Source organism: Salvelinus fontinalis, chromosome 5 (genome assembly GCF_029448725.1).
Source record: "Salvelinus fontinalis isolate EN_2023a chromosome 5, ASM2944872v1, whole genome shotgun sequence".
Taxonomy (NCBI): Eukaryota; Metazoa; Chordata; class Actinopteri; order Salmoniformes; family Salmonidae; genus Salvelinus; species Salvelinus fontinalis.
Window position 1 is genome coordinate 22,046,533 of NC_074669.1, and position 27,402 is coordinate 22,073,934.

The following is a 27,402-nucleotide window of genomic DNA, read 5'->3' on the forward strand; positions in this document are numbered from 1 at the left end:
GGAATATGTTCTGGGATTCATCCGCAGTGTGGTGCCAAGACAACAACCTCTCCCTAAATGTCAACAAGACAAAGGAGTTGATTGTGGATTATAGGAAACGGAGGAACGAGCAGAGGAACAATGATTCACATCTATGGGGCTGTAGTGGAGCGGGTCGAGAGCTTCAAGTTCCTCGGTGTCCATATCACTAAGGATCTATCATTGTCCACACACACCAATACAGTCATTCCCGCTCAGGGGGCAAAAAAAATATTTGAGCGGGTGGCAGGTAGCTTAGCGGTGAAGAGCGTTAGGCCAGAAACTGAAAGGTTGCTGCTTTGAATCCCCGAGCAGACTAGGTGAAAAATCTGTCAATGTGGCCTTGAGCAAGACACTTAACCCTAATTGCTCCATTGAGAACACCTTGACTGGTTGCATCACCGCTTGGTATGGTATCTGACTGCAAGGCGCTACAGAGGTTAGTGCATACAACCCAGTACATCATTGTGGCCAAGCTCCCTGCCATCCAGGACCTCTATACCAGGCAGTGTCAGAGGAAGGTCCTACAAATTGTCAAAGACTCCATCCACCCAAGTCATAGACTGTTCTCTCTGCTATTGCATGGAAATTGGCACCGATGCAAGTCTGGAACCAACAGGAACCTGAACAGCTTCTACCCCCAAGCCATAAGACTGCTAACTAGTTAGTTAAAGATTTAACCAAACAGCTAGCCGGTCTGTATGCATTGATTAACTTTTTTTGTTTCATCACATACGCTGCTACTACTGTTTATCTATCCTTTTGCCTAGTCACTTTAATCCTTGTTATATGTACACATCTACCTCAATTACCCCTTAACCCTGCACATTGCCTCTGTACTGGTACCCTGTGTATACTGAACAAAAATATAAATGCAAGATTTTACTGAGTTACAGTTCACATAAGGAAATCAGTCAATTGATATAAATTCATTAGTCTCTAATCTATGGATTTCACATGACTGGGCAGCGGCGCAGACATGGGTGGGCCTGGGAGGGCATAGGCCTACCCACTTGGGAGCCAGGCCCAGCCAATCAAAATGAGTTTTACCCCCCCAAAAAGGCTTTATTACAGACAGAAATACTCCTCAGCTTCATCAGCTCTCCAGGTGGCTGGTCTCAAATGATCCCACAGGTGAAGAAGCCGGATGTGGAGGTCCTGGGCTGGCACGTTTACACGTGGTCTGCGGTCTCCGGTTGGATATACTGCCAAATTCTCTAAAACAACGTTGCAGAGGGCTTATGTTACAGAAATTAACATTCAATTCTCTGGCAACAGCTCTAATGGACATTCCTGCAGTCAGAATGCCAATTGCACGCTCCCTCAAAACTTGAAACAACTGTTTCATTGTGTTGTGTGATAAAACTGCACATTTTAGTGGCCTTTCATTGTCCCCAGCACAAGGTTCACCAGTGTAATGATCATGCTGTTTAATCAGCTTCTTGATATGCCACATCTGTCAGGTGGATGGATTATCGTGGCAAAGGAGAAATGCTCACTGACAGGGATGTAAACAAAAATTGGAGAAATAAGCATATATATCTTTTTTTGGGGGGGTCTTTTATTTCAGTTCATGAAACATGGGACCAACCCTTTACATGTTGCATTTTTATTTTTGTTCAGTATATATAGCAAAGTTACGATTAGTCATTTTGTATTTATTACTACTTTGATTATAAAGTGTTATTACTTTTCCATTATTTCTCTAGTTCCTTTCTCTCTGCATTGTTGGGAAGGGCCCGTAAGTAATAATTTCACTGTTGGTCTACACCTGTCGTTTACAAAGCATGTGACAAATGAAATTTGCATCAGGGTTATTTCCTACGGCCAACCATTTCATGTACTGTTTGGTTTTCATTTAATTGTTTTCCAAGGGCTTTATTGAATTAACAGTAGTCCTGCTGTTAGGGAGTCTTTACAACTATATATTTACAGCTCAATATATGCATTGTTTAACAGCATAACCAGAGCAGATACAATTATTTTAGTCTATACATCAAATGTGCAGACTGGTGCATCACCAAAACTGAAAATAACTGGTATGATGCCACAGCATGTCTGGGATCTCACTATGGACAAGTTGCCTACGCCTTCTTTCCCTACTAAGAATGATTTCATATTTATGCATCTCACTAGCTTACACATTTGACTTTGGGTTTATAAAGAACATTTAGAATAAACAGATAAACAACCACGGGAAAATGCAATAAAAAATAATATATATAAATATCAAAATATATTTTATTCTGGACTTTTTTCAGATCTGGTTAAAATTACAACAGATCAATGCAATGCAGGGAGAATCTGCAAAAACAAAACTTAACTTGAGAAACCAAGGGTGGGGTGTGGGCACTCATGATGCAATGTGGAACCAAAAAAATCATTAAACTGGAACACACAGTACTTGAGTATCCCCAATAATCATACATTTTACTCCTTTAGGCTACAAAGAAATATGAATTACAAAAGTTTTAAAAGAGTACAAAATGTCCAGGGGACATACACATCATAAAAATATGATTGGAATTCAGGTAGTGAAAATGAAGGGCAAAGCAGACACTAAGACAGCAGATTTATCATAAAAGAAAACCTCAAATACCTTTCCACTGTCCTGGACTGTATAATAAATAGTGTCCAGATGGTGCAATCTACTTAGAGTAGACGGTTTATACAGATTTAAAAGGTCTACACTTTGTATAAAATGTTAATTTATGGGACAATTGCAGACCCTGATTAAACCTACTCGAAGACTAAAACATCCTCAATGTTTCCATTGAAAGGCTTTATGAGACCAGGAGTAGGCTTCATATGGGCCCATGCATCCGGCCCTATGTCTAGCAATATCCTTAAAAAATAAACCGATAAGATATAAGGCTTAAACAAGGGGGACAAGGAATCCTGGCCATCGCAGTTGCTTCTGGATCCTCACAGTTCCATCAAAGAAAAACCTCACTCTGCAATCGTTAAAATTAGAATGGCTTGCTTTGTTTTAAAAACACTACATTTAACCGGATATCTAGAAATTGGTGAATATTCTGATTTGTCCCACTTCAAATGAAATTGTTAAAAGGTCAATCCAAAATGACTTAAGAGTGCCTTGCAAAAGTATTCATCCACCTTGGCATTTTTCTTATTTGTTGCAATACAACCTGTAATTTAAATAGATATTTATTTGGATTTCATGTAATGGACATACACAAATAGTCCAAATTGGTGAAGTGAAAAAATATATATATATAAAAAAAAACAGAAAAGTGGTGCATGCATATGCATTCACCCTCTTTGCTATGAAGCCCATAAATAAGATCTGGTGCAACTAATTACCTTCAGAATTAGTGAAATAAAGTCCACCTGTGTGCAATCTAAGTGTCACATGATCTGTCACAATCTCAGTATATATACACATGTTCTGAAAGGCCAAAGAGTCTGCAACACCACTAAGCAAGCGGCACTATGAAGACCAAGGAGCTCTTCAAACAGGTCAGGGACAAAGGTGTGGAGAAGTACAAATCAGGGTTGGGTTATAAAAAAATATCACAAACTTTGAACATCCCACAGAGCACCATTAAATCCAATATTAAAAACTGGAAAGAATATGGCACCACAACAAACCTTCCAAGAGAGGGCCGCCCACCAAAACTCACAGACCAGGCAAGGAGGGCATTAATCAGAGGCAACAAAGAGACCAAAGAAAACCCTGAAGGAGCTGCAACAGCGGCGATTGAAGTATCTGTCCATAGGCCCACTTTAAGCCGTACACTCCACAGAGCTAGGCTTTACAGAAGAGTGGCCATTGCTTAAAAAAAAAAAAAAAAAAGTGTTCGCCAAAAGGCATGTGCGAGACTCCCCAAACATATGGAAGAAGGTACTCTAGTCAGATGAGACTAAAATTGAGCTTTTTGCCCATCAAGGAAAACGCTATGTCTGGCACAAACCCAACACCTCTCATCACCCCGAGAACACCATCCCCACAGTGAAGCATGGGATCATGCTGTGTTTTACCATCGGCAGAGACTGGGAAACTGGTCAGAATTGAAGGAATGATGGTGGGTGCCAAATACAGGGAAATTCTTGAGGGAAACCTGTTTCAGTCTTCAAAAGATTTGAGACTGGGACAGAGGTTCACCTTCCAGCAGGACAATGACCCTAAGCATACTGCTAAAGCAACACTCGAGTGGTTTAAGGGGAAACATTTAAATGTCTTGGAATGGCCTAGTCAAAGCCCAGACCTCAATCCAATTGAGTATATGTGGTATGACTTAAAGATTGCTGTACACCAGCGGAACCCATCCAACTTGAAGGAGGTGGAGCAGTTTTGCCTTGAAGAATAGGCAAAAATCCCCATGGCTAGATGTGCCAAGCTTATAGAGACATACCCTAAAATACTTGCAGCTGTAATTGCTGCAAAAGGTGGCACTACAAAGTATTGACTTTTGGGGGGGTTAATAGTTATGAACGCTCAAGTTTAGTTTTTTGTCTTCTTGTTTGTTTCACAATAAAAAATATTTTGCATCTTCAAAGTGGTAGGCATGTTGTGTAAATCAAATTATACAAACCCCCCCCCAAAAAATATATTTTAATTCCAGGTTGTAAGGCAACAAAATAGGAAAAATGCCAAGAGGTGTGATTACTTTCACAAGCCACTGTAACTGTCGATTGCTTACTGACCAGTAGGGGACTTCTCTGCTCACAATGATTTGAAAAGATACATTTACACGAATGTACAATTATACCACACAGTGTTGCATGACTGCTTCAAATTCAGTTCACTTTTTAACTACTTTAAAAAAAATGCAGCACAAAAATAATGTATTATGTTACTCCACGTGATTTCTGATTCCTGGCCCAACACCCAGACTTGCTTTAAGATTACATTTTTTCCACTGAAAACAGCATTGCTTATTTGTGATTCCAATAACCACTGTCAATATCTAGCTTGGGAAATAATCTAGAGGAATAAAAAAAAACTTTGCCTTGTAAAAATGTAAACCATTTTTAGTAAAACCCTAATGGAAGTTTTGTTGTGACACAAATATGATAAATCAGCAATATGAAATGTACTTCAAAATAATCAGTGAGAGAAACACATTATCAGCTAAGTAGTCATTAGAAGAATACAAAACTTAAAGCAAGTCTTCCCTTTTTGCTATATGTTGTAAAAGGGGCCTCCGTGTTTCCCCAGTGGTAACACTGTTGTGAAAGGTCCAGTGTACATCACAGTTCCAATCCTTCACACTAGAGGAGGGGGGGGGAGTCATTAGGTACTGATGTCTGCTTCTCTTCTTTAACCGATCCAATACCTGATGTGTTTCCACATGATAGCTACAGCAGTACAGCTTTGTCCAGGAGGGAATCATGGAATGTTTCTCTAGCGAAATCGATGGTGCACAAACCAACCATAAACATGGTTTTAAAGCATCTAGATGTATAATGCCTCTTCTTTCATGTGCGCCCATGTTAATTTGTACTCATATTATGGTCAGGAAGGAGAAACAATGTATTCTTTAGAAAAAATAAATAAAAAAACTACTGCATTTAGATGTCAACAGTAAAAACTACAATTGAAAAAATGACATTTTTCTTCAAGTCCCGATATTGTTTTGAACCACAAAGCGTACACTACCAAATATGATTTTTTTCAAATAACAGTTTTGTGAGTGTGTATAAAAAGATGACTCCTCCACTTGTGACCCCAAAAAATATAAACTTAAACATTGAAATAATATAAATGATTTTGTTAAAAACCTAACTGCCGGCCGCAGGATTGGAAAGCCGATATGTCAGCACACAGAGACTGAACTACCAATAAAGTTAAAACATATTTTTTTGTCTTGATGAGCATGGTTTAAAGATCAAAAAGCAAAATAGCTTCCAAATGTTGGTACATATACAGATCTGCTTTTTTCTTTTCTTAATTTACATTTTTTTGTCTGTGTCCCTTTAATGTCTCTGGTTCTAACGACTTGCTGCACAGAGCGTGTCCTTGCTCCTGAATCTGCTGTGTCGGGGTGCTTGTTTCTGGTCTGTAGTGGCCAGCCATGGTTTAAGCGGGACTAGCAGTGCATGGGGCAGGGACAGTCATTTTGGCTATGTACACATTCATTGTCGGTCCATGGCTTCCAACAAGCAGTGTTATTTCCGCAGATCTAATACACAAACCTGAAAAACAAGAAATTGTAGTTTTAGTATATTATTATTTGAGATATACATCTCAGAGTGCTACATTTTTATTTTGGCAACAACACAATAGAAAACATTTTAAAAAACAAAGTATATGAAAATGCTCAAAACATTAGTACGCACAGATCCATCTGATGCACTTGCTCCAACTTTGTCACCTGCTGCATTCCAGCAAACTTCAAAGATCCCCCCTGTCCCCCTGTAACTATGGACTAAAGCGCCAGTCTGTGGAAAGGGAAGAGAAGACGTTAGATCAACAACCACAACGACAGGCACAAGCCAAAGGTTAAACAAGCACTACAGTTTTCAGCTGTGCTAACATAATTACAAAAGTGTTTTCTAATGATCAATTAGCCTTTTAAATTATAAACTTCGATTAGCTAACACAACGTGCCATTGGAACACAGGAGTGATGGTTGCTGATAATGGGCCTCTGTACGCCTATGTAGATATTCCATAAAAAATTAGCCATAGCTTGCTTAGATTTAAATCCATTCGAAAGCCTAATTAAAGTCTCCAAAATAAGCACTACCACCGACCTAGGTAACAAAATAGCTAATAGGTAATATCACTAACAGTTCCCCGCTACATGCAAGCTGGACAGCGGGACAGTGTCAAGGGACGGATAGCCAGGGGATTGATGGTGTCAGACTGTACCTGCGTGTTCCAGATGTGAACACACTTGTCGAAGGAGCCGCTGGCCAGATGCCTGCCGTCTGGGCTGAAGGCCACACTGTAGACAGGCTCCTGGTGTTTGGTTAACGTGTGGATGCAGATGCCTCGGTCCACATCCCACAGCCGCACCGTCGAATCAAACGACGCGCTGCAAGGAACACAGGAAAAACTGTCATCTATCTGCCTCCCCAGAAGCAAGTACTTGGTTCATAGTCATAGCTCACTTCAAACAAAGCCCCAATACAGCAAGACACAAACTCTTGCAATTCAGAGTTTCTGTTCAGGGCACAAAGACTGTGACTGGCCCAGAAACAGTGTGGTCATCAGTCCATTACCCTCGAACAGGGCCACACCGCTGTTATGTCAGTAATGCTGCTCGCACATCCCAAAAAATGAATGCCGACACAGAGGGCACAGCAGTGCTTCTGTTTCAGTACCTGGCAAGCATCAGATTGGCATTGGGGTTGTTGGTTCCAGGACCGGTGGGGCTCCATTTGATAGTGTAGATCTCTTTGCTGTGAGCTTGCAGATCATGAACGCACGTGTCCTGTTTCATACTCCAGATCTAGCATGGTAAAATGACAAAATAATGTTTTACATGTGATGATCATGCAAAAAAGCTGAATGTTCAGAAAGATAAGAATGTTTGGTTGGTTTTATACTTGGTTTATTTTTCAGGTCGACAATTTGTCGAGTGGTATTCATCACAATTGAAACTAAGAAAAATGATAGAGTGATATAAACAACACATAAATTATTTGAATTTCTGGTACATAATCCAGAGCACAACATTACACAGTGCACGTGTATTTATTTATATAATTTATTTAACAGGGACAGTAATCAAAAACTCTGACAATACAAGATGTAGCTAGACAGCTGGTTTTCATTCCAATCTTACCTTCAGCGTCATGTCATCTGAGCAAGAGGCTAGCAGGTTACCGGTTGGATCCCATTTGATTGCATTCACTTCATTCTGGAACGGAGGGGAACAGAGTTATCAGCGCAGACAGAGAAAGGGCAAAGTCTCTGACACATAGAAAATGGCACTTCCATAATGTCTGCAGGAGCAGTGCTACACTGTGGGGTGATGGGGGCTGACTCACTGTGTGTCCTTGGAATGTCTTGATAGGCCTGTCTTGGCCAAGCTTACACACGTGGATGCACATGTCTGTACTGCAGGAGGCAAACGTGTTGTTGCTCTGCCAGTCCACATCCAGAGCAGGTGCTGTTGAGTCACAACAAGAGGAAGAGCGGAAGAAAACGCAATGAATAAACAACATAGAACTCTACGTCTTTTGTCTGTGCTTGACAGAAACTAGGAATGATTCGGCACAAAAATACCCTTACTGTTTATAGTCACGTAAGTATGTACTGATACATGTCTAATAAGGGTTAATTAAGAGGAAAGAAGCCAATGGATAATTCAGTGCACCTGAATGGAACGGGAACTGCTGCTTTGCTTCTCCTGTGTGAGCATCCCATATGATTGTAGTCTACAGGGAGAAACACACACACACATACACACAAAGAAAAACATTAAATTAGAACACGTCTAAGAATAACAAGGTTCTTTTAGTCCTGACTACCAGAAGAGGTTAATGAGTCATGATAGTATTTCAAGTCTTGAGCTCATAACAAAAATAAAAGCCTGTTTGGGTTCTTACCTTATCTACTCCGGCACTAAGAATAAAGTTTCCTTTCTTGTTCCATTTTAATGCAAAAATGGGACCTTTGTGTTGACCCAGGGTACTTGCAAGATTACCTAGGGTTCAAATCATTTATATTAGAGAGGCGAGTGTTTCGGAAAGTGACAATATGGTGAGTTGAAAAAGCAGTAAAAAGTGGCAACTCACCATCCTTTGTCCATATCCTGGCAAATCCATCATATGAGCCGGTTGCTAGTAACGTACCCTCACTCTGTCAGGTGGAAAGAGATAAATTGTATAAATAAAAAGGTTTTAAAGCAAATACATATTGTTCAGCATAGGAACATAATCCTGCTCATTGAAACTTTCCCTTGCAAGGATAAATAACATACAGAGCAAAACAGTAGCAAGGTCAAAGCTTTGAAACATTAAAGCAGTTTCAAGTGACTCCTAACATTCAGAAAAGGAGAAGTAGAAATAAAGTTATGGAATTTGAGGGGTTGTGTTAAGTTATGAGTGAGTGTGGACCCTTGACTCACGTTCCAGTCTAATGATGTGACGTCTTTGTTGCTGGGGACGTCCTGACCTCCCTCGCGTATGCAGTGCCTCAGTACAAGCTGTGTGGAGCTGCTGGTGCTGTTCTCACTCAGGTTCCAGATCCGTGCCGTCGAGTCCCCAGACCTGCACCGTGGAGGGACAGTCAGCACAGTACAATGCAATACAGCAGCACAGAAAGCCCGAGCGAGCGAGAGCGCCTATTGCTCTTTATGGTTGTGAGGTCTGGGGTCTGCTCACCAATCAAGAATTCACAAAATGGGACAAACACCAAATTCAGAGACTGCATGCGGAATTCTGCAAAAATATCCTCTGTGTACAACGTAAAACACCAAATAATGCATGCAGAGCAGAATTAGGCCGATACCCGCTAATTATCAAAATCCAGAAAATAGCCGTTAAATTCTACAACCACCTAAAAGGAAGCGATTCCCAAACCTTCCATAACAAAGCCATCACCTACAGAGAGATGAACCTGGAGAAGAGTCCCCTAAGCTAGCTGGTCCTGGGGCTCTGTTCACAAACACAAACAGACCCCCAGGACAGCAACACAATTAGAACGAACTAAATAATGAGAAAACAAAATGACAATTACTTGACACATTGGAAATAAATAAAACATTTAAACAGAGCAAACTAGAATGCTATTTGGCCCTAAACAGAGTACACAGTGGCAGAATACCTGACCAATGTGACTGACCAAAAATTAAGGAAATATTTGACTATGTACAGACTCAGTGAGCATAGCCTTGCTATTGAGAAAGGCTGACAAAAGCAGACCTGGATTTCAAGAAAAGACAGGCTAATGTGCACACTGACCACAAAATGAGGTGTAAACTGAGCTGCACCTCCTAACCTCCTGCCAAATGTATGACAATAGAGACACATATTTCCCTCAAATTACACAGACCCACAAAGAATTCTAAAACAAATCCAGTTTTGATAAACTCCCATATCTATTGGGTGAAATACCAGTGCGCAATCACAGCAACAATATTTGTGCCCCGTTGCCACAAGAAAAGGGCAACCAGTGAATAACAAACACCATTGTAAATACAACCTATATTTATGTTTATTTAATTTTAACTATTTGCACATCATTACAACAATATATATATATATATATATATATATATATATATATATATATATATATATATATATATATATATATATATGCTTTGGCAATGTAACATCTGTTTCCCATGCCAATAAAGCCCCTTAAATTGAGAGAGTGAGAGATAGACACTGACCCGGAGGCAAGCAGGTCGGAGACAGGGTTCCAGGCGCAGATGAACACCTCTGACTCGTGACCTCGGAGCACCATGGCTTTGTTCTGGGGAATCTCCACATCCCCATCCACCTCCATCATGTCGACATGGTTGTCTGTATGGCACACAGAGAGCACCTCATCAGCATGTGCAAGATCTGAATAACAAAACATCCAGCATTGGCATTGACTCAACAATGTTACAAATATTTGTTTCCCTCCTTTCTCTTTGTGTTATAGTTAATAAACACTAAAGCCAGGGCCGGGGACTCAGACTCACTAGCTAAGGTGTGAGCTCCGTTCTCCTCGCCGTTGGCCGTGTTCTCTCCGTTCTTGGCATTGGCCGTCAAGTTGGTGGTGGTGCCCGGGGGGGCTTGGGCCGCCTGCTGCTGGGCCAGCTTGTCTCGGTAGGCCTGCTGCCGTGTCTGCACCACATCCGGCATTACCGCGTCGATGAGCGACAGGGACTCGATCGGCCGTCCGTCGAACAGCGTGCCGTCCTGGGGACACCAGACAAGCTGGTTATACTCAAATGCAAACTGCTAAAGAACTACTGTAGCTATACGCAATGGTAGGCTAAAATCATCAGTTATAACTCAAATTAAAGAATAATAAATACACTCTCAAAAATAATCACTAGAGAACCATCTATTATATAATATAATAATGCAATGCATTGTAAAGCTACATTGGTTAATAACTGCATAATAACTGAAGAGCAGAAACCTAGCACCGCATACATATTCTTTCTGATTTGTGATCAAACCATTGCTGATTTCTGCATTTGATCACACTATACTAGGCTTGCGGTAATAAAGTCCACAGATTCCCTGATAGTCGGCTGAGATGAGATGCTGTGATAATGAGTTGTGTGAATGAGGAGGAGATGAGATCACCTCATTAATGCTGACTTCGGCCTCCACGTACTGCAGGCCCTTCTGTATGATGGAGATGAGGGCAGCAGGGGGCACCAGGGCTCCATTGATGTTGGACTGGCTGATGTGGCTCTCTATGCCAAACGTGAAGGCTGAGTGGGAAAATCCTGTCGGGGGCGAGCATGAGCAGCATGTCAGTAGACAGCACATTATACTGAGCAGATCCCTCCCTTTGGTGACTCTGGAAATAGCACATTTCAAATAGCTCTGTGGTTGTTATTGTAGTGCACATTTTCTAGGCACCCTTTAATAGCACTAGAACATTACATGAGTAGGAGAATATACAGAACATTGTTTCAACAGCTGTCTGTTACCAGTGTTTACAGAATGTGAATGGACATGTGGTTTGAGCGTTGGAGCCTACCTGACTCCTGTAGGTATCTGTACACAAGAAAGTTGACCTCATCACTGCTTATGCTCATCTTTACACCTGGTTACACCATGAGGTCAGCAAACAGGACATAGGCCTGCAAGGAAAGGGAGGAGGTAAGACAGTTGTTTTATCAGAACCCAGCACAGAACATTTTTACATTAGACAAATCACACAACAAAGTGCTGCTAAGTAAAAACTGAAGCCAGGGCTAGAGTGGAGACTTCCTCCCAGGAGATGCACTAACACATTTTGTCTGTGTGCAAAAACCATTCCACCCTGCTGCACACACAAGTTCGCACCAGGGCAGGGTTCTCAGTCAGGGGTCAGGGTGTGCACAGAAACCTGCTGCTGGGGGCTAACTGTGGACAGGAGCAGCAGCACTGCTAGTGTGTCTCTCCAGTATGGCTAATAACAAGGTGCAGTGCCCATTCTCGCCATCCCACTGCAGTGGTGCTGTTGCGTTAAACAGAATCGCAGCCGTTCTACTACTGACTGAATGTGTGTAATTGGGGATAGGAAGGGGATTCTCTTTCCAGAGCGGAGCTGAGCTGTTGCTCTGGGCTGTGCTGTGCTCCATCAATTACAGCAGCAGTGTTTTCCGTAAGTGCATGGAGTAGCCAGCCAGATATAAATAATTGCCAGCCAGGGAGTTCTGGGCTGGGGGGCACCGGGAGGGCATGCCCCCGAGAAAATAAATTGCAGAACGAGCTCTATTTTGGTGGCTACTGGTACATTCTAATGCCCCTAGAAATCAGCCAAATCGCCCTCTATTGGCGAAAGTGCACAGTCAAAGAGGAGAATAATTATACCGTCAAGGAAAATTATTATATTATATTTTTTTAGGCATACAAAGACATAAGAAATGTGACAGTGTTTAAATGATAACACAGTGTAGGAAATTAAGAAAATTATTAAAATACTGGAAGTGAATGCTGGAATTAAACAATTAACTATGAAAATGAGCAAAAGCTGTGTGCATAAGGAAAGACACGCCTGGCTCAAATATAAGCCAGTCTGTAATACGGGCCTGTTGTGTTCAGTGATTTAAGCAAATAAACACCCAGGCTAGTAATTGAAGCTTTACGGTAGTAAACTAGTCTTTCAATTTAGTTTGTGACAAAAATGTTAGAAAAAAGGTGGTGTTCTGTCAAGTAAACATGGATTCCCTGCTGAGAAACTGAGAACTGCAGGAAAATGGTTTTAATAAAGCAAAAATGTTCAGGAGGTGAATCCTCAGACCCCCGCCAGATTGTATAAAAGTGGGGGTGCGCAAAGTCTGGTGCCCATAGATAGACCTACAGGTAGGGCTGGGCGATATGGCCAAAATACCACAATGGTATTTTTCAAATTTTTGACAGAATGACGGTATTTTATGTTTTTTATTAAGAAAGGTTCTACATTTGCTTTATGAGTAGTGCGTGACCCTAGGGTGGCAACACATATTCTAAATTATTTCAATGGGTCTTTTGCCATTCGGATTGTTTTATACTGTTAAATTCAACTTCAACCTAAAATAATTTCCTGCATTTCCATCAATTTCTGCTTTTCCTGCACTCATTTAAGATCATTTCCACACTGCCACGATATGGGCAAAAATACTAGGCCTTATTTTAACCAAATGTTGCAATTGCGATTTAGATCAAAACACTTGGGTGAACTTGTGGAATCATGAAAATAGAATGTTTATTATAATTCTATAGTTAGAATATAAATAATAGTGGGCACTTTGAATACAGTGTTTGACATAACAACGAATGAAAATGCCATGAACGAGTTATTGTGACAGGGTAGGAAAGAAAAAGTGATGTTCAGTGTTTCCTCGGGGACCCTATAAGCTTTGGCTACATTAAATCTTTATTCATATAGCCAACATATTCATGCTTCGTCTATTCCTCTTTGATTTAGAAGATACTGTTGCACAAACAACATGCTGATTTAAGCCTCCACCAGTACTGGTATAAGGCTGTATTAGCTAGCTACGTTTGCTCTGAATCAGTACATTTATTAGCTAGTTAGCTAGCCCGCTAACTCGCTATTAACATTAGTGGCTAACACGATTTAGCTTAACTTGTTAAGAAAATACAAACTAGCTGTTTGCAGATGTAAGAAACACAAACTAATATTGTAATTATAGAACGCTTGTGGATTTATATTAAGATCAAAGTGGAAACAACATCGTTGTCATCAACATTGTTGCATGTGCTCCATTGACCATGCAGACTGAACGAAAGTGTCTTGTGGTCAAGCAACAACAAATACACTCCTTGAGTGACAATCGGTGGGACTAGGTCTGTGTGTTATGCGGCATGGAGAGAGTGGCGAGGGATGAATCAAGTAGCGGAATAAACTATAAAAATGGACGTTACACACACAGTATCACATTTAACAACCCAAACATTCAAATACCGTTATAGAAGGTAAAGTAAAAACCCAAACTAGTCCGTGCAAAAATCACATCAAACTTTATTTGCCACATGCGCCGAATACAAGTGTAGACTTTACCGTGAAATGCTTACTTACAAGCCCTTAACCAACAGTGCAGTTCAAGAATAAGATAATATTTACCAAGTAGGCTAAAATAAAAAGTCAAAATAAAAAGTAACACAATAAAAATAACAATAACGAGGCTATATACAGGGGGCACCGGTACCGAGTCAGTGTGCAGGGGTACAGGTTAGTTAAGGTAATCTGTACATGTAGGTGGGGGCGAAGTGACTATGCATAGGTAACAAACAAACAGCGAGTAGCAGCAATGTACAAGATGGGGGGGTGGGGGGGTCAATGTAAATTGTCCGGTAGCAATTTTTATGAATTGTTCAGCATTCTAATGGCTTGGGGGTAGAAGCTGTTGAGGAGCCTTTTGGTCCCGGTACCGCTTGTCGTGCGGTAGCAGAGGAAACAGTCTATAACTTGGATGACTGGAGTCTAACAATTTAATGGGCTTTCCTTTGACACCACCTATTATATAGGTTCTGCACACAGAAGATGGCTGACGTTTTACATTCTCCCAACCAATTGTGCAATTTTGTAATTTTTTTTAGCGTTTTGTGTAACTTATTTTTTTACTTATTTTGTACATAATGTTGCTGATACCGTCTCTTACGACCGAAAATAACTTCTGGACATCAGAAAAGCGATTACTGACCGCGGACTGGGAAAAACGTTTTCCTTTAACAAGTCCGACGAGAAGGATATCCTGCTTTCACTGGAACAGGCCCAGATCCACGCCTTTTGCGTGAAGAAAAGACAAAAGGGGGATGCAGATCGGGGATACTTCTGAGAAGCCGGAGGCGAGCGAGTAAAATTCCTTCCTAACAGACAATCGTTAGAAAATAACATTGATGACCTACTATTAAGATTATCCTACCAACTGTAACATCTTATGTTTCACCGAGACATGGCTGAACGAAGAAATGGAAAATATAGAGCTGGCGGGATTTTCCATGCACCTGCAGAACAGAGACGCTACCTCTGGTAAGACGAGGGGTGGAAGTGTGTGTCTTTATGTCAGTAACAGCTAGTGCGCAATGTCTAATATTAAAGAAGTCTTGAGGTATTGCTCGCCTGAGGTGGAGAACCTTATGATAAGCTGTTGACCACACTATCTACAAAGAGAGTTCTCATCTGTATTATTCGTAACCGTCTATTTACCACCACAAAGCAAAGCTGGCACTAAGACCGCTCTCAACGAACTCTATAAGGCCATAAGCAAAGAAGAAAATGCTCACCCAGAAGTGGCGCTCCTAGTGGCCGGGGACTTTAATGCAGCCAAACTTAAATCAATTTTACTAAATTTTTACCAGTATGTCACATGTGCAACCAGGGGGGAAAAATCCTAGATCACCTGACGCAGATGCTACGCGACAGGACTGTTTTGCACAGACTGGAATATGTTCCGTGATTTATCCAATGGCATTGAGGAATACACCACTTCAGTCATCGGCTTCATCAATAAATGTATCGATGACGTCATCCCTACAGTGACTGTACGTACATATCCCAAACGGAAGCCATGGATTACAGGCAACATCCGCATCGAGCTATAAGGCTAGAGCTGCCGCTTTCAAGGAGCGAGACTCTAACCCCGACCGACTGACAGGCACCTGTCATATCAATAGAAGATGCATGTAGTTCATTCTAGCAGGAGAAGGCTATATTAACTTTTCTGACTAGTGAATTTAAACTTTTAAACTTTTAAATTAAAAGAAGCCTAGGTTGAATGAATAAAGTGGAAAAAGTAGCCGTCTGACAATGAGTCCTATTTAGCCGACGACACTGCAGCAGTGGTGTTTATCTCAGCCAAGTCTGAATCGGAGCAGAAGAGGTCTAGTCAGGGACCTTGTAGAATAAAGGAAGTGACAACCAAGCAAGCATAACCACAGCATGGACAGTCTGTCTGCTACTCTCAACTGGGTTCATTCATTCAACAGAAAGATATAGAATAGGATCACAAACATCCCTCTCTGGAAAAACTACTGCAGGACCGGTGCTACTGGTGTTTCACAGAAGTATTTTATATACACACCTGAAATAACGCATCAATGCATAGCCAAAATGCATTTCTAGATCGAGCACAAAACACAAACCTTAAGGTTCCATGTGATTATAATATGGGCCCCTTTCTGTAACTAGGCTATGTTATGTGCTGAGCAATCCCAATTAAGGAGCAATCTCTGCCAGCCAGACATGCAGAATTGTACATTCACCCAAAGATACATCAGATCTGAAGAGGCATATTGCCGTTAGATTACTGGAGCACATTCTCATTTCCATGTCAAAACATTGCATAACCATAACAGAACTCTACAGGGGAGGTGCAATCTTAGTAGTCCCAGCTACTGAAGATAGTATTATTGAAGTTTTACTACCTTGTCGACCATCATTAATTCTCTTCAGAGAAGTGTAGGCCTATTGGACAGATGCACATAATAATTGACAAAAACTGTCATAGGATGTGGTTTGTTTGCAATTTTGTCAGCTGCTTTTATACTTGAACAGAGACGTAGTTCATTCCCTTTTCATCGCCATATCTAAGTGATGAGGTTTTGGTCTATTTTGAGAGAGCGAGAGCGCACCGCTGTAGAGATGGAGCACTTCACATCTTTGCTCTCAGGAGTCACATTGTTTACAACTCACACACACAACCCAAAGTGATTGTAATAGGCATTTCATATGGTAGGTGTCCGTGGTCTTCTATAATTTTAACCATTGATATGAATATTGCTCAACACTGTTTCACAGCCTCTCTTCCTGCATAATGTTCGATTATGCCACCTTTACAGCCATTGGTCTAGAATAGAACACAACATGCACATTGCCTATGGAGCCGAGCTGACTCGCTTTGTAGACACAACTAGGCCTTTTGTTCTAGCCAAGGTAGAACAAAACACAAAAATGTTTTTTTTTCACATCCATAATATCTCCCATATAAGAAATGGATAGTTGTTGAAAAATATTTTACTGCAAAAGTTGTTAAATTGATATATATTGTGGCAAACACACTAAACTACAAAAGTGAAACATAATACCTGGCTGGAGGGTGGATGGGCCTCAAACTCATGTAACACAATATTGCAAGCTCTAATATTGCTACAATTTGGAATACAAGTAGTCAGCTGTCTGCCCTACATACACAGACAAACAGCCTTAGGATATCGTAATGCATCTTGGGAATATAGACCTGTAAACACACAGATACAATAGGCAGAAATGTCAACTATGAATATTTATGATGAATGTATGCTTTAATTTTAGATTAATGATTAATAGAGAACTTTCCAAGTCAAATTTGCTCTCATTCAGTGTGGCTAGTGTAATCTGCTCTATGGAAAACAAATGAGCTCCGACATTGGAATTAGATTTTTTTGAGTCCCAGGTTCCTTGAAGGATTTTGTTTCTTTAGCCCTTACTCTTGGAATTAAGTCAGAGGTCACCACAGAGCCAACATGGACTTTGCTTCAAATCCAATATGGTGTTGAAAATCAAATATGCCTGCCATAATTCCATTTGATGTTTAGATCACATGTAAATGTGCATTTTGTAGATTGGCATTTTTTCAGAATTGTGTACAACACTCATACCCTTAAAGAATGTTTTAGTGTAAATACATTTAAATCTGAATCCAACATGGCCAACATGATTTCACTCACACTTTTGCCTGCATATAAGTTGCCATTGTTTATTATGTATTGAATGTGCTATTATGTTTTCAAAAGTGCTTCATAAGGCTCTAGGTATATCTAGAAAGATGAGTGGCACAGCCATGCCTATTGCGTTTGAATACTTGAAGACAAATAGCTTTACAATGAGTGTTCGCTTTTCATGTTTAAATCTCATTCACACACTTACAGCATATCAACAATGGGCAATTCCGCAAAATATAATAACAAGCCTTTTGACACAAGCACACATTACACTGGCATAACGCAGTTTCTCTGGTCCAGGTTGCGGGCCCGACTATTTTCCATACTGAGTATTGCCAACCCAGACAGTCTTTCCTAAGACCTACACTACATATACAAAAGTATTTGGACACCCTTCAAATTTGTGGATTCAGTTACTTCAGACACACCTGTTGCGGACAGGTGTAAAAAATAAATTAAAAATGAATAAATATAATTTAAAAAAATCGAGCACACAGCAATGCAATTTCCATAGACAAACATTGGCTGTAGAATGACCTTACTGAAGAGCTGTGACTTTCGTGGCACCGTCATAAGATGCCACCTTTCCAACAAGTCAGTTCATAAAATGTCTGCCCTGCTAGAGCTGCCCTGGTCAACTGTAAGTGCTGTTATTGTGAAGTGGAAACGTCTAGGAGCAACAACTGCTCAGCCGCGAAGTGGTAGGCCACACAAGCTCAAAGAACGGGACTTCCGAGTGCTTAAGCGCGAAAAAATTGTCTGTCAGCGGTTGCAACACTCATTACCGAAAAACTGCCCCTGGAAGCAACGTCAGCACAAGAACTGTTCATCGGGAGCTTCTTGAAATGGGTTTCCATGGCCGGGCAGTCGCACACAAGCCTAAGATCACCATGCGCAATGCCAAGCGTCGTCTGGAGTGGTGTAAAGTTCCCACCATTGGACTCAATGGAGCAGTGGAAACGCATTCTCTGGAGTGATGAATCATGCTTCAACATCAGGCAATCCGACGGAAGAATCTGGGTTTGGCGGATGCCAGGAGAGCACTACTTGCCCCAATGCATAGTGCCAACTATAAAGTTTTATGGAGGAGGAATAATGGTCTGGGGCTGTTTTTCATGGTTCGGGCTAGGCCCCTTAGTTCCAGTGAAGGGAAATGTTAATGCTGCAGCATAAAATGACATTCTAGACAATGTTGTGCTTCCAACTTTGTGGCAAAAGTTTGGGGAAGGCCCTTTCCTATTTCAGCATGACAATGCCCCTGTGTACAAAGCGAGGTCCATACAGAATTGGTTTGTTGAGATCGGTGTGGAAGAACTTGACTGGCCTGCACAAAGCCCTGACCTCAACCCCATCTTACACATTTGGGATGAATTGGAACACCAACTGCAAGCCAGGCCTAATCGCCCAACATCAGTGCCCAACCTCACTAATGCCCGTGGCTGAATGAAAGCAAGTCCCCGCAGCAATGTTCCAAAATCTAGTGGAAGGCTGTTATAGCAGCAAAGGGGAGACTCCACATTAATGCCCATGATTTTGGAATGAGATGTTCGACGGCAGGTGTCCACATACTTTTGGTCATGTAGCGTACCAGCGATAAGGGACTGTTGATAATGCAATCACACAACTCAAATGCCAGTTCACCAGTATGAAAGAAATCGCAAACAGCTTTTTTTTTGTTAAGTACTGTTGTCTGCTAAAGATGATAATCTGTTTATATCTGCCAATTTATTGGCTGTCCAGTACCCAGATGACCTGTCCCCAGAGCTTCCTATACAGTTAATCTCTTTCCGTAACGTGTTAAGGCCGGCAATTAGAATGAGAGGCTCAATTAAAGATGTTGCAGAATGTATTTGAAACAACTCCCTTCTTCCCAGTTTCCCTGATGTTGCTACGGCAATCAAGCTGTTTTTACCATCCCTGTAACTGTCGCTTCTGCCAAGACATAGTTTCTTAACTAAAACTCAAAGAACTACATAAGAAGCATTAGGCTCTCGGTCTGATATGAGCTTTTGAACACCTGAGTAAAATCTACTCATTGCACTGCCACTGCCGTAGCCTTGACAATGGCATTTATTCACTGATATCCCCTCGTACTTTCAATCAGTTTCTTTTTTCTTTTTCAGTCACGTTTCTGAAGCCCAAGAAACAAACACTTAGCTTCCTAGAACATATGGAAAATAAAAAGGTTTATGAATGGCTTATTGGAGGATTAATGTCAAAATGATTTATAAAAATGAATACAAATTGACATCGATGACAGGCGCATGGACCCCCAGAGCTCGTGGGCACACCCGACTTGCGGGGGCTGCGGGAATGTCCGGTACGCCAGTGACATAGTAGCATAACCAAGTTACAGGAAAGCAATCTGTCAGCTCTAACCACTTACCTATTTTTCCCACTGAAACAAAGTGTACAAGGTTGATTCAAAGTCTTTGAGGTGACCAGGACATGAGTGTGTCCTAACAGGGTGGGGAGAGAAAGTAGCCAGTGGTGGATGTAGTTATGGAGCCTGACCAGATTGTACAGCTTAAGGGTTATCCTGTATGACTGGCGGGGTATTGGAGCTGTGTGTTGATCCATTTCCAATTCTACAACAGTTGGGTTTGGTATTTGTTAAGGTGCAGGCACTCAGGAGATACAGCTTGCATGCCAGCAAGACCCATTGACTCATTTGAATGTTATCTTAACCTGAATGATGCTAGGGATACTTCAGTAGTGTATTGGTTAGGCCTAGTTGTCTGGTTGTGAAGAAGAGTGTGAAAAGGCTGTCATAAACACCCCTGCCCTTAGATCTTTCCAACGCCTAATTGACCTGTGGGTAGAGTTTATGTTGAATGTGGCAAAAATCCTGCAGGTCACGTCCTATATATTCCTTCACATTACTTTGGAAGTCAGCTAGGATGATTATTTGGCTGATATTAACTGTGGGGGGGTTGGCTGTGATTATGGTCTGGTGCAGGCCCAGCTGGAGATGAGGAGAGTGACAGAACCGGTGAGGGCAACTAGAGGTTACTTACGAGTGTAGGTCATAGACGACTAAGAAGCATTACGAGGGACGTAGCACTGCGCCACACACATATATATTTGAAGATGATCCCTGGGCTTTGATGGACAGTAAATGGGTTGCAGAGGAGGTGGAGTTGGTCAAGCATGGTGCACAAAGGCCATTATCAAACAGTCAATCCCCAGCCACCATACACAATGACATACAGCATCTTTGTTGTTTAAGTTTGACCATCCTCAGGGTGCTTTTGTCTGCCATAGATGTGTTTGTGCCCACCCTTTTCCCTAAGGGCAGATTGGATTACAATAGTCACAGCATAAACATTTTAACTATGTATTTTGGGCAGGCTGGACCATACAGCACTGAATTTGTCTTGGAAAGTTGTCTATTTATCAGCTACCAGAAACATTAAAATGTATCATAAATATTCATAGTTGATATTCCCACCTATTGTAGCTCTGTGTTTACAGGTCTATATTTCCAAGTTGCTTTGAGATATCCCAATGCTGTTAGTTTGTGTATGTAGGTGCAGACATCTGCCTACTTGTACTCCACATTTTTGCAATATCAGAGCTTGCAATATTGGGTTACATGAGCTTATGTGGCCCATCCCCCCCACCAGCCAGGCATATTCTGCACATTTGGAGTTTAGGGGGGGGGGGGGGGGGGGGGTCACAATATTAATTTACCGTAAAACTTTAATAGCCTGGGCGTTTATTTGTTAAATCACACCAGGCGCTTATTAGAGAAAGGCTTCTATTTGAGACAGGTGTCTATTTCCTTAATGCACACAGCTTTTGCTAATTTGCATAATTATTTGTTTAACTCATGCATTCACTTCCAGCATTTTAATACATTTCATTTCCTCCACTGTGTTATCATTAACACACTGTGTCATGTTTCTTTGTCTAAGTATCCCTCTATTTCAGAATTGTTTTACTTTTCCTTGACTGAATAACTATTCTTCTCTGACTGTGCATTTTCGGCAGCTCTTACTTTTGCCACTAGAGGGCGATCAGACGATTTCTGGGGGTCTGTACTCCTTAAGTTGTTGACTGTTTTTTGCTTCCCAGTTAGCTAGCAGTTCTCAACTGTTAGAAACTGCTATAAAATCGGATGATTTTCAAGTCATTACTGAATTATTTAACGCAACAAATCAATCAAACCTTGTAAACAATTCATGGTAACATCATAAACAATTTATTTAGACCCTGTGTTTATTTGAAACAGGTGTTTATTTGCTGAAATTTGTGCCGTTGCCCTGCTATTAAAAGGGACAGGCGGCTATTTGAGACTGTGTTTAATTAAAGTTTTATGGTAACCACTTTTGCAGTAAAATATTTTTACACAACCATCCATTTCAGAAATGGGAGACATAAGAGATGTGAAAAAACATGTTTGTTTTTTGTTCTACCTCGGATAGGGGTATCTCAAAAAATGAAAGACCTTTTTGAGGGTTGGCCACTAGCCTATATTGTTTCCCCCACTGAGACAGACAGGCTTATCTCAGAATGCTTTACAAGGAGCTAAAAAGTACACATACAGCCACAAAGACAGACGCAGACACCCACAGACACACACAAACATGCACTTGGCTGGGAAAACAGATTAACTCTCGTCCTCTTGAGATGGCTGATAAGTCATGTCAAAGACTTGTTTGGCAACATTACTAAGGCAAGGGCTTTTCAGGAACCTCCCTAATTAACCATGAACTTCTCTCTGAAGTGAGCCATTCAGTCCTATTCACACCAGCAGGGCTCTAAATTAAAATGTTCCGTTGGGAGCACTGGTGATCCCAACTTAAAGTTAGGAATATTTTTCAATTGATTTGGGATACAGACTTTATTGGGCATGTATGAATTCTAGCTACTCTTACAACACCCAGCTCTTGCATACGTGTGCCTCAAAAGATCTGCCTCTTTCCTTTCTCTCAAGGCAATACAAGTTTTGCAACAAAGACAGTAAGAGCATTTAGGGCTGATCGGTATACCGTATTTTACTTTATACCGGTATTGATGCGCAGTCCTGTTTGGGTTTTTACTTTACCTTCTATAATGGTATTTCAATGTTTGGTTTGTTAAATGTAATACGCCAGTCCGCAGTGTGTAACGTCCGCTACTTGAGTCGTTGCTATCCCTCTCTCACCAAGTCCTGCCCCTCGTCACTCAAGGAGAGCAGTTGTTGTTGCTCGACCACGAAATCACTTGCCGTTCACTCTTCAGTTTGCAAGGTCAATACAGCAGATGCAACAAGATGTTGATGACAATGCTGCTTTCCATTTTGCTTCTTAATATAAATCCACAAGTATTCTATAATTACACCATTTGTTTAGTTTTTATTTTCCAACAAGTTGTGGCTAAAATAAATAATGTTAGCCGCTAATGCTAATCGCTAGCTAGCTAGCTAATAAAAGTACTGAGTCAGACATAGCTAGCTAATACAGCTAAGCTACATGAAGAGAAGATATTTAATGTAGCCAAAGATTACAGAGTCCCCTTGGAAACACTGGCTATCACTTTGTTTCCTACTCTGACACAATAACTCCTCCATGGCTTTTTAATTTGTCGTCGTGTCAAACACTGTATTCAAAGAGCCCACTATAATATTCTAACAACAGAATTTGAATTACATTTACATTTTCATGATTCAAACAGTTCACCCAAGTGTTTATCTAAATTCCAAGTATTCGGTTAAAAATAAGACCTACATTTTTTGTCCATATTATGCAGCCCTATGTGGCAGTGGAAGTGATATCAAATCAGTGCAGGAAATGCATAAATTGATGAAAAATGCTGAAAATTATTCCTGTTTGATTGAACAGTATAAAACAATCAAAATGGAGATAGCCGATTGAAATCCCTCAGAATGTATTTGTTGCCACCATAGGGTAATGCACTACTAAATGTATAACTTTTATTATAAAAAAAACTAAATACGATCCATACCATGAAATATATTGTGATACGATAATCTGGCCATATCATCCAGCCCAAAGGGCACTATACGGTTAACATCCCCTAGATCAGGGAAACTGGAGGCCCGCGCAACCCATTTGTAGGCCCGTGGAATCAAGAAATGACATAACAGAAAAATTGCTGATGAACAACCAAATGTTTGTTCATCAGCAATTTTTCTGTTATGTCAATTCTGTTAAGTCACTCAATTACCCCATGTCAGCTAACATTTTTTAGATTGGTAAATTAGTCAAGCAAGCCATTTAAACTTGTAGTTATCATGGTTGAATTATTGACCGGGGGGCCCTATTGATTTTGTGAGTCAATCACTAAAAACAGCAAAAATGTCTCTCCACACGCAACGTGTAGAATTGCAGAAAATTTGCTGTAAAACCGTACATTTTTCTCTCTGCCCCATGGAAAAATAAGTAGAATTACGTGAAATTTGTTATAAAATGTCAAAATCTTCACTCCACAGCAAAATGTGTCGAATTTAGCGATGGGGGGGATCGATAGTTACATATTTGGGATAATATTTGACGTTATATCGTATCGTTTTGACAATATCGCAATATTATTTTTGCGCTAGATGGCTGTACCTGCACCAAAACGCCAGTATGTTTCCTTCATAGCTTATTCTCCATCTTTTTAAATAGAGAGGCAATTTGTTTTCAGCACTTTTATTTCCATGACTGATCAAAACATAATTTTCTCATGGCTCTCTCTTGTCCCTCTGCAGCAGAGACACTATGGTAAGCAATATGTTTGGACCATGGAATGGTCGTGAGAATCGCAAAACATATCGTATCGGCACCTATAATATCAACTTGTGATAATATCATCGTGCAATCTCGTGAGGTCTCTGGCAATTCCCAGCCCTAGTAGAATTGCAACAAACTTTCTTAAAACTGCAACATTTTCTCTATGCCCAATGGCAAAATGTGTAGAATTGAAGGAAATTATAACTCCTCTCCGCTGTCAAGAGGAGGGCCGCTAAACTGTTTTGCTCGCAAGGTGGGGTTGGGGGGTGAATGGATGTGGGTACGCAGACCCGTGAGCCACTGCAGACCCGTGAGCCACTGCGGGCCCTCATGATGAGTTCGGATTTTTGTGGCCCCCACCCCCATCAAGGTTGCCCATCCCTGCCCTAGATATTACTGTATGGCGATCTGACAATTCTAACAGACTTCTGACTGAAGGAACTTCTGCCTGATCATTCCAGGAGGGCTACCAATGAGTTGTGATTATTAGGCATACATGCCACATGCTAGCAGACAGTGTCACAGAAGATTAACCTTGGTTGACCTACTTTTACAGTTTAGTACACATCCCTCACAATGTTGTGAATAAGGGGAATATGTTAGTATGGGGGAGTACAAATGGGTTTAAATGAACTTCCTCTGTTATTGATACATTATAAGAGTCCTCTAGCTATGTGTTGTCAATGGCTAGGCTATAAAGTATATTGGCAGAGCACACATCTGCTCGCACAGTAGGACCTGCATCATTTCCATTTTCCCCTAGACTCACTAAGTCAGAACCAAAGTCGCAGGCAACTTATCTTTCAGGGTGTAAAAAAGTGATAATCCGATTAGTTAGACCTATTAAATATGTATTTTACATAATAAAAACAGAAAATATTTGCTGCACTGCATTTTGTGTCACATGAACGTGTCACTCAGCTAAACCTCCTCCAATGTACAGACATCACAGGAAGCTGCTGAGGGGTGCATGGCTCATAATAGTGGCCGGAACGGAGTGAATGGAATCAAATGCATAGAAACCGTGCGCTTGATGTATTTGATACCATTCCACTCACTCTGCTCCAGCCATTACCACGAGCCCATCCTCCCCAATTAAGGTGCCACCAACCTCCTGTGGCAGACATGCTATAAACAACCTTCACTAACTGCAACCTGATCTAAAAGCTGAACCAAGGAAGTCCTGGCTGGACAATATTTTCAAGGAAATGTATGAACACAGCTTGAACCTGTATTGAAAATGACCTTGCAAGTGCAATATTAAGAGATAAATAGGGCCTACTACAGCAGGGTTGTATCAAAAAGTATTGAGGTAATGCCAACTTGTGGTATTACTGTAGGTTCAAGATCCCATCCCCAATCAATTTGGAGGGCATTCTAGTGCTCGTAAGTGACAGATGGTAGTGACATGCCTGTCTGCTGCGTTTGTGGTTAACTTGGACATGGGTAAACGAGCAAAAGCAACATGAGCTGCTACAATCCCACTCTCTGGGTAGCTACTCATACTCATAACCTCAGTGTGCACTCATTTTTTACATGAACACTGCTGGAGCTCCTTTGTCCATATTTTTCACACACACACTCATGAACACACACACTCACACACACTCACACTGCTGGAGCTCCTTTGTCCATATTTTTCACACACACACTCATCACTGCTGCAGTGATTTATCATATAGTCTGTATAAATGCACGGCTAAACAGACAAATACAATAATGTTGCTTAAATCAGCAAACAAATAAGGCTAAGTCAAACAAAGGCAGAAGTGTTGCCATGCTGACCTAATAATAGACTGTGGTATAGCCTAGGACTTGCAAATAGCAATGGCTTCAATGTAAAACCTAGTTGACACAACTCAACTGAAAGCGAGTGGGAAATGGAAGCGCTATCGCATGTCTTGGCAAGGGCATTTCTCTGTCAGTGAGTACCTACTACCGTGGTGCGAGCACTGACTCAGACGCTGGCCTATTTTAATCTCTGCCACACAGATAGCATTGGGATCAAAGAAAATGCCGTCACAAGGCTTCTCCACAGAGGTTTGCTCTAAGGTCACAAAAATAGGGTCATCCTGGGACGTCCTCCTATGTGGAGGTGTGAAATGTCTGCATTCCTTGAGGGCCGAGTGGAGCGAACGCACATTGGAGTTTGACCTAGTTTTCTCAGACACATTCAGTATTGTGCAGCCTACCTCTGACATTCTATGCAAGCTCACGCAGCAATGATGTGCATTCCACACCAATAACCTAGCCTAAATAAGGTTTGATTCTATCAACAACATAACTTAGCATGCAGTCCACATGCTGTAGTTTCACAGAAAGGAAATGGTAGCACTCGTGTTCACAAAAGAACACATCCTCCCTAAGAAATTACACATTTTAGAAAATGAAGGTGATTTGTTAAATGATTCAAAAGCGGAGAGAGTGTTGCGCCTCACCTCAACCGCAGCAACCATTAAAACTGCAAGATAATCATTGTTAAGGCACTAAACCTCGCCAAATGAGCTAAAAACCTATGCAAGTGGATTCTGGACCTGTATAGACTTGGTCAAAGACTGGTCAGTATTATGTTGTTTTTCCATCTTACAGGTCCCATCTCTCCACCAGACTATTTTCCTGGATCAGTGGTCATGCCAACATTCATCTGATACTGCTGGACTCACCAGACCATAGGTAGCCTAGTTTTCACACAACGCAACCTCTGGAAATATGATCAAAATACGATTCCCAATTTTTAACTTCTAAACAGCCAAATACAAATCCCCATGTTGAACCCAATACGACATGTAAACACGTTCTGTCAGCCGCCCGTCAACTGTGTAACGACGGTGCTGTATCCTGAATAGGTACGCAAAGGTAGAAAAATGTAATGTCCTCTTTTGAAT

General features: G+C 41.1%; 1 protein-coding gene across 2 annotated transcripts in view; it reads right to left on the reverse strand.

Moving 5' to 3' along the window:
- Positions 1–2,241: 2,241 nt before the first annotated feature.
- LOC129855302 (F-box-like/WD repeat-containing protein TBL1XR1) overlaps positions 2,242–27,402 on the reverse strand; it is a 42,332-nt gene continuing 17,171 nt past the window's right edge. Inside the window, exons 4-17 of one of the 2 annotated variants that reach the window (XM_055922825.1) lie at positions 11,647–11,749; positions 11,244–11,389; positions 10,628–10,847; positions 10,331–10,505; positions 9,062–9,203; positions 8,730–8,793; positions 8,541–8,638; positions 8,309–8,369; positions 7,980–8,101; positions 7,775–7,849; positions 7,311–7,438; positions 6,856–7,021; positions 6,322–6,423; positions 2,242–6,177 (exon numbers count right to left, since the gene is read on the reverse strand). In XM_055922825.1, the coding sequence (XP_055778800.1) occupies positions 6,151–6,177; positions 6,322–6,423; positions 6,856–7,021; positions 7,311–7,438; positions 7,775–7,849; positions 7,980–8,101; positions 8,309–8,369; positions 8,541–8,638; positions 8,730–8,793; positions 9,062–9,203; positions 10,331–10,505; positions 10,628–10,847; positions 11,244–11,389; positions 11,647–11,704 (1,584 nt within the window). In that variant the 5' untranslated portion in view covers positions 11,705–11,749 and the 3' untranslated portion in view covers positions 2,242–6,150. The remainder of the gene's footprint in view (positions 6,178–6,321; positions 6,424–6,855; positions 7,022–7,310; positions 7,439–7,774; positions 7,850–7,979; positions 8,102–8,308; positions 8,370–8,540; positions 8,639–8,729; positions 8,794–9,061; positions 9,204–10,330; positions 10,506–10,627; positions 10,848–11,243; positions 11,390–11,646; positions 11,750–27,402) is intronic. The other variant, XM_055922826.1, reaches the window with a different exon arrangement.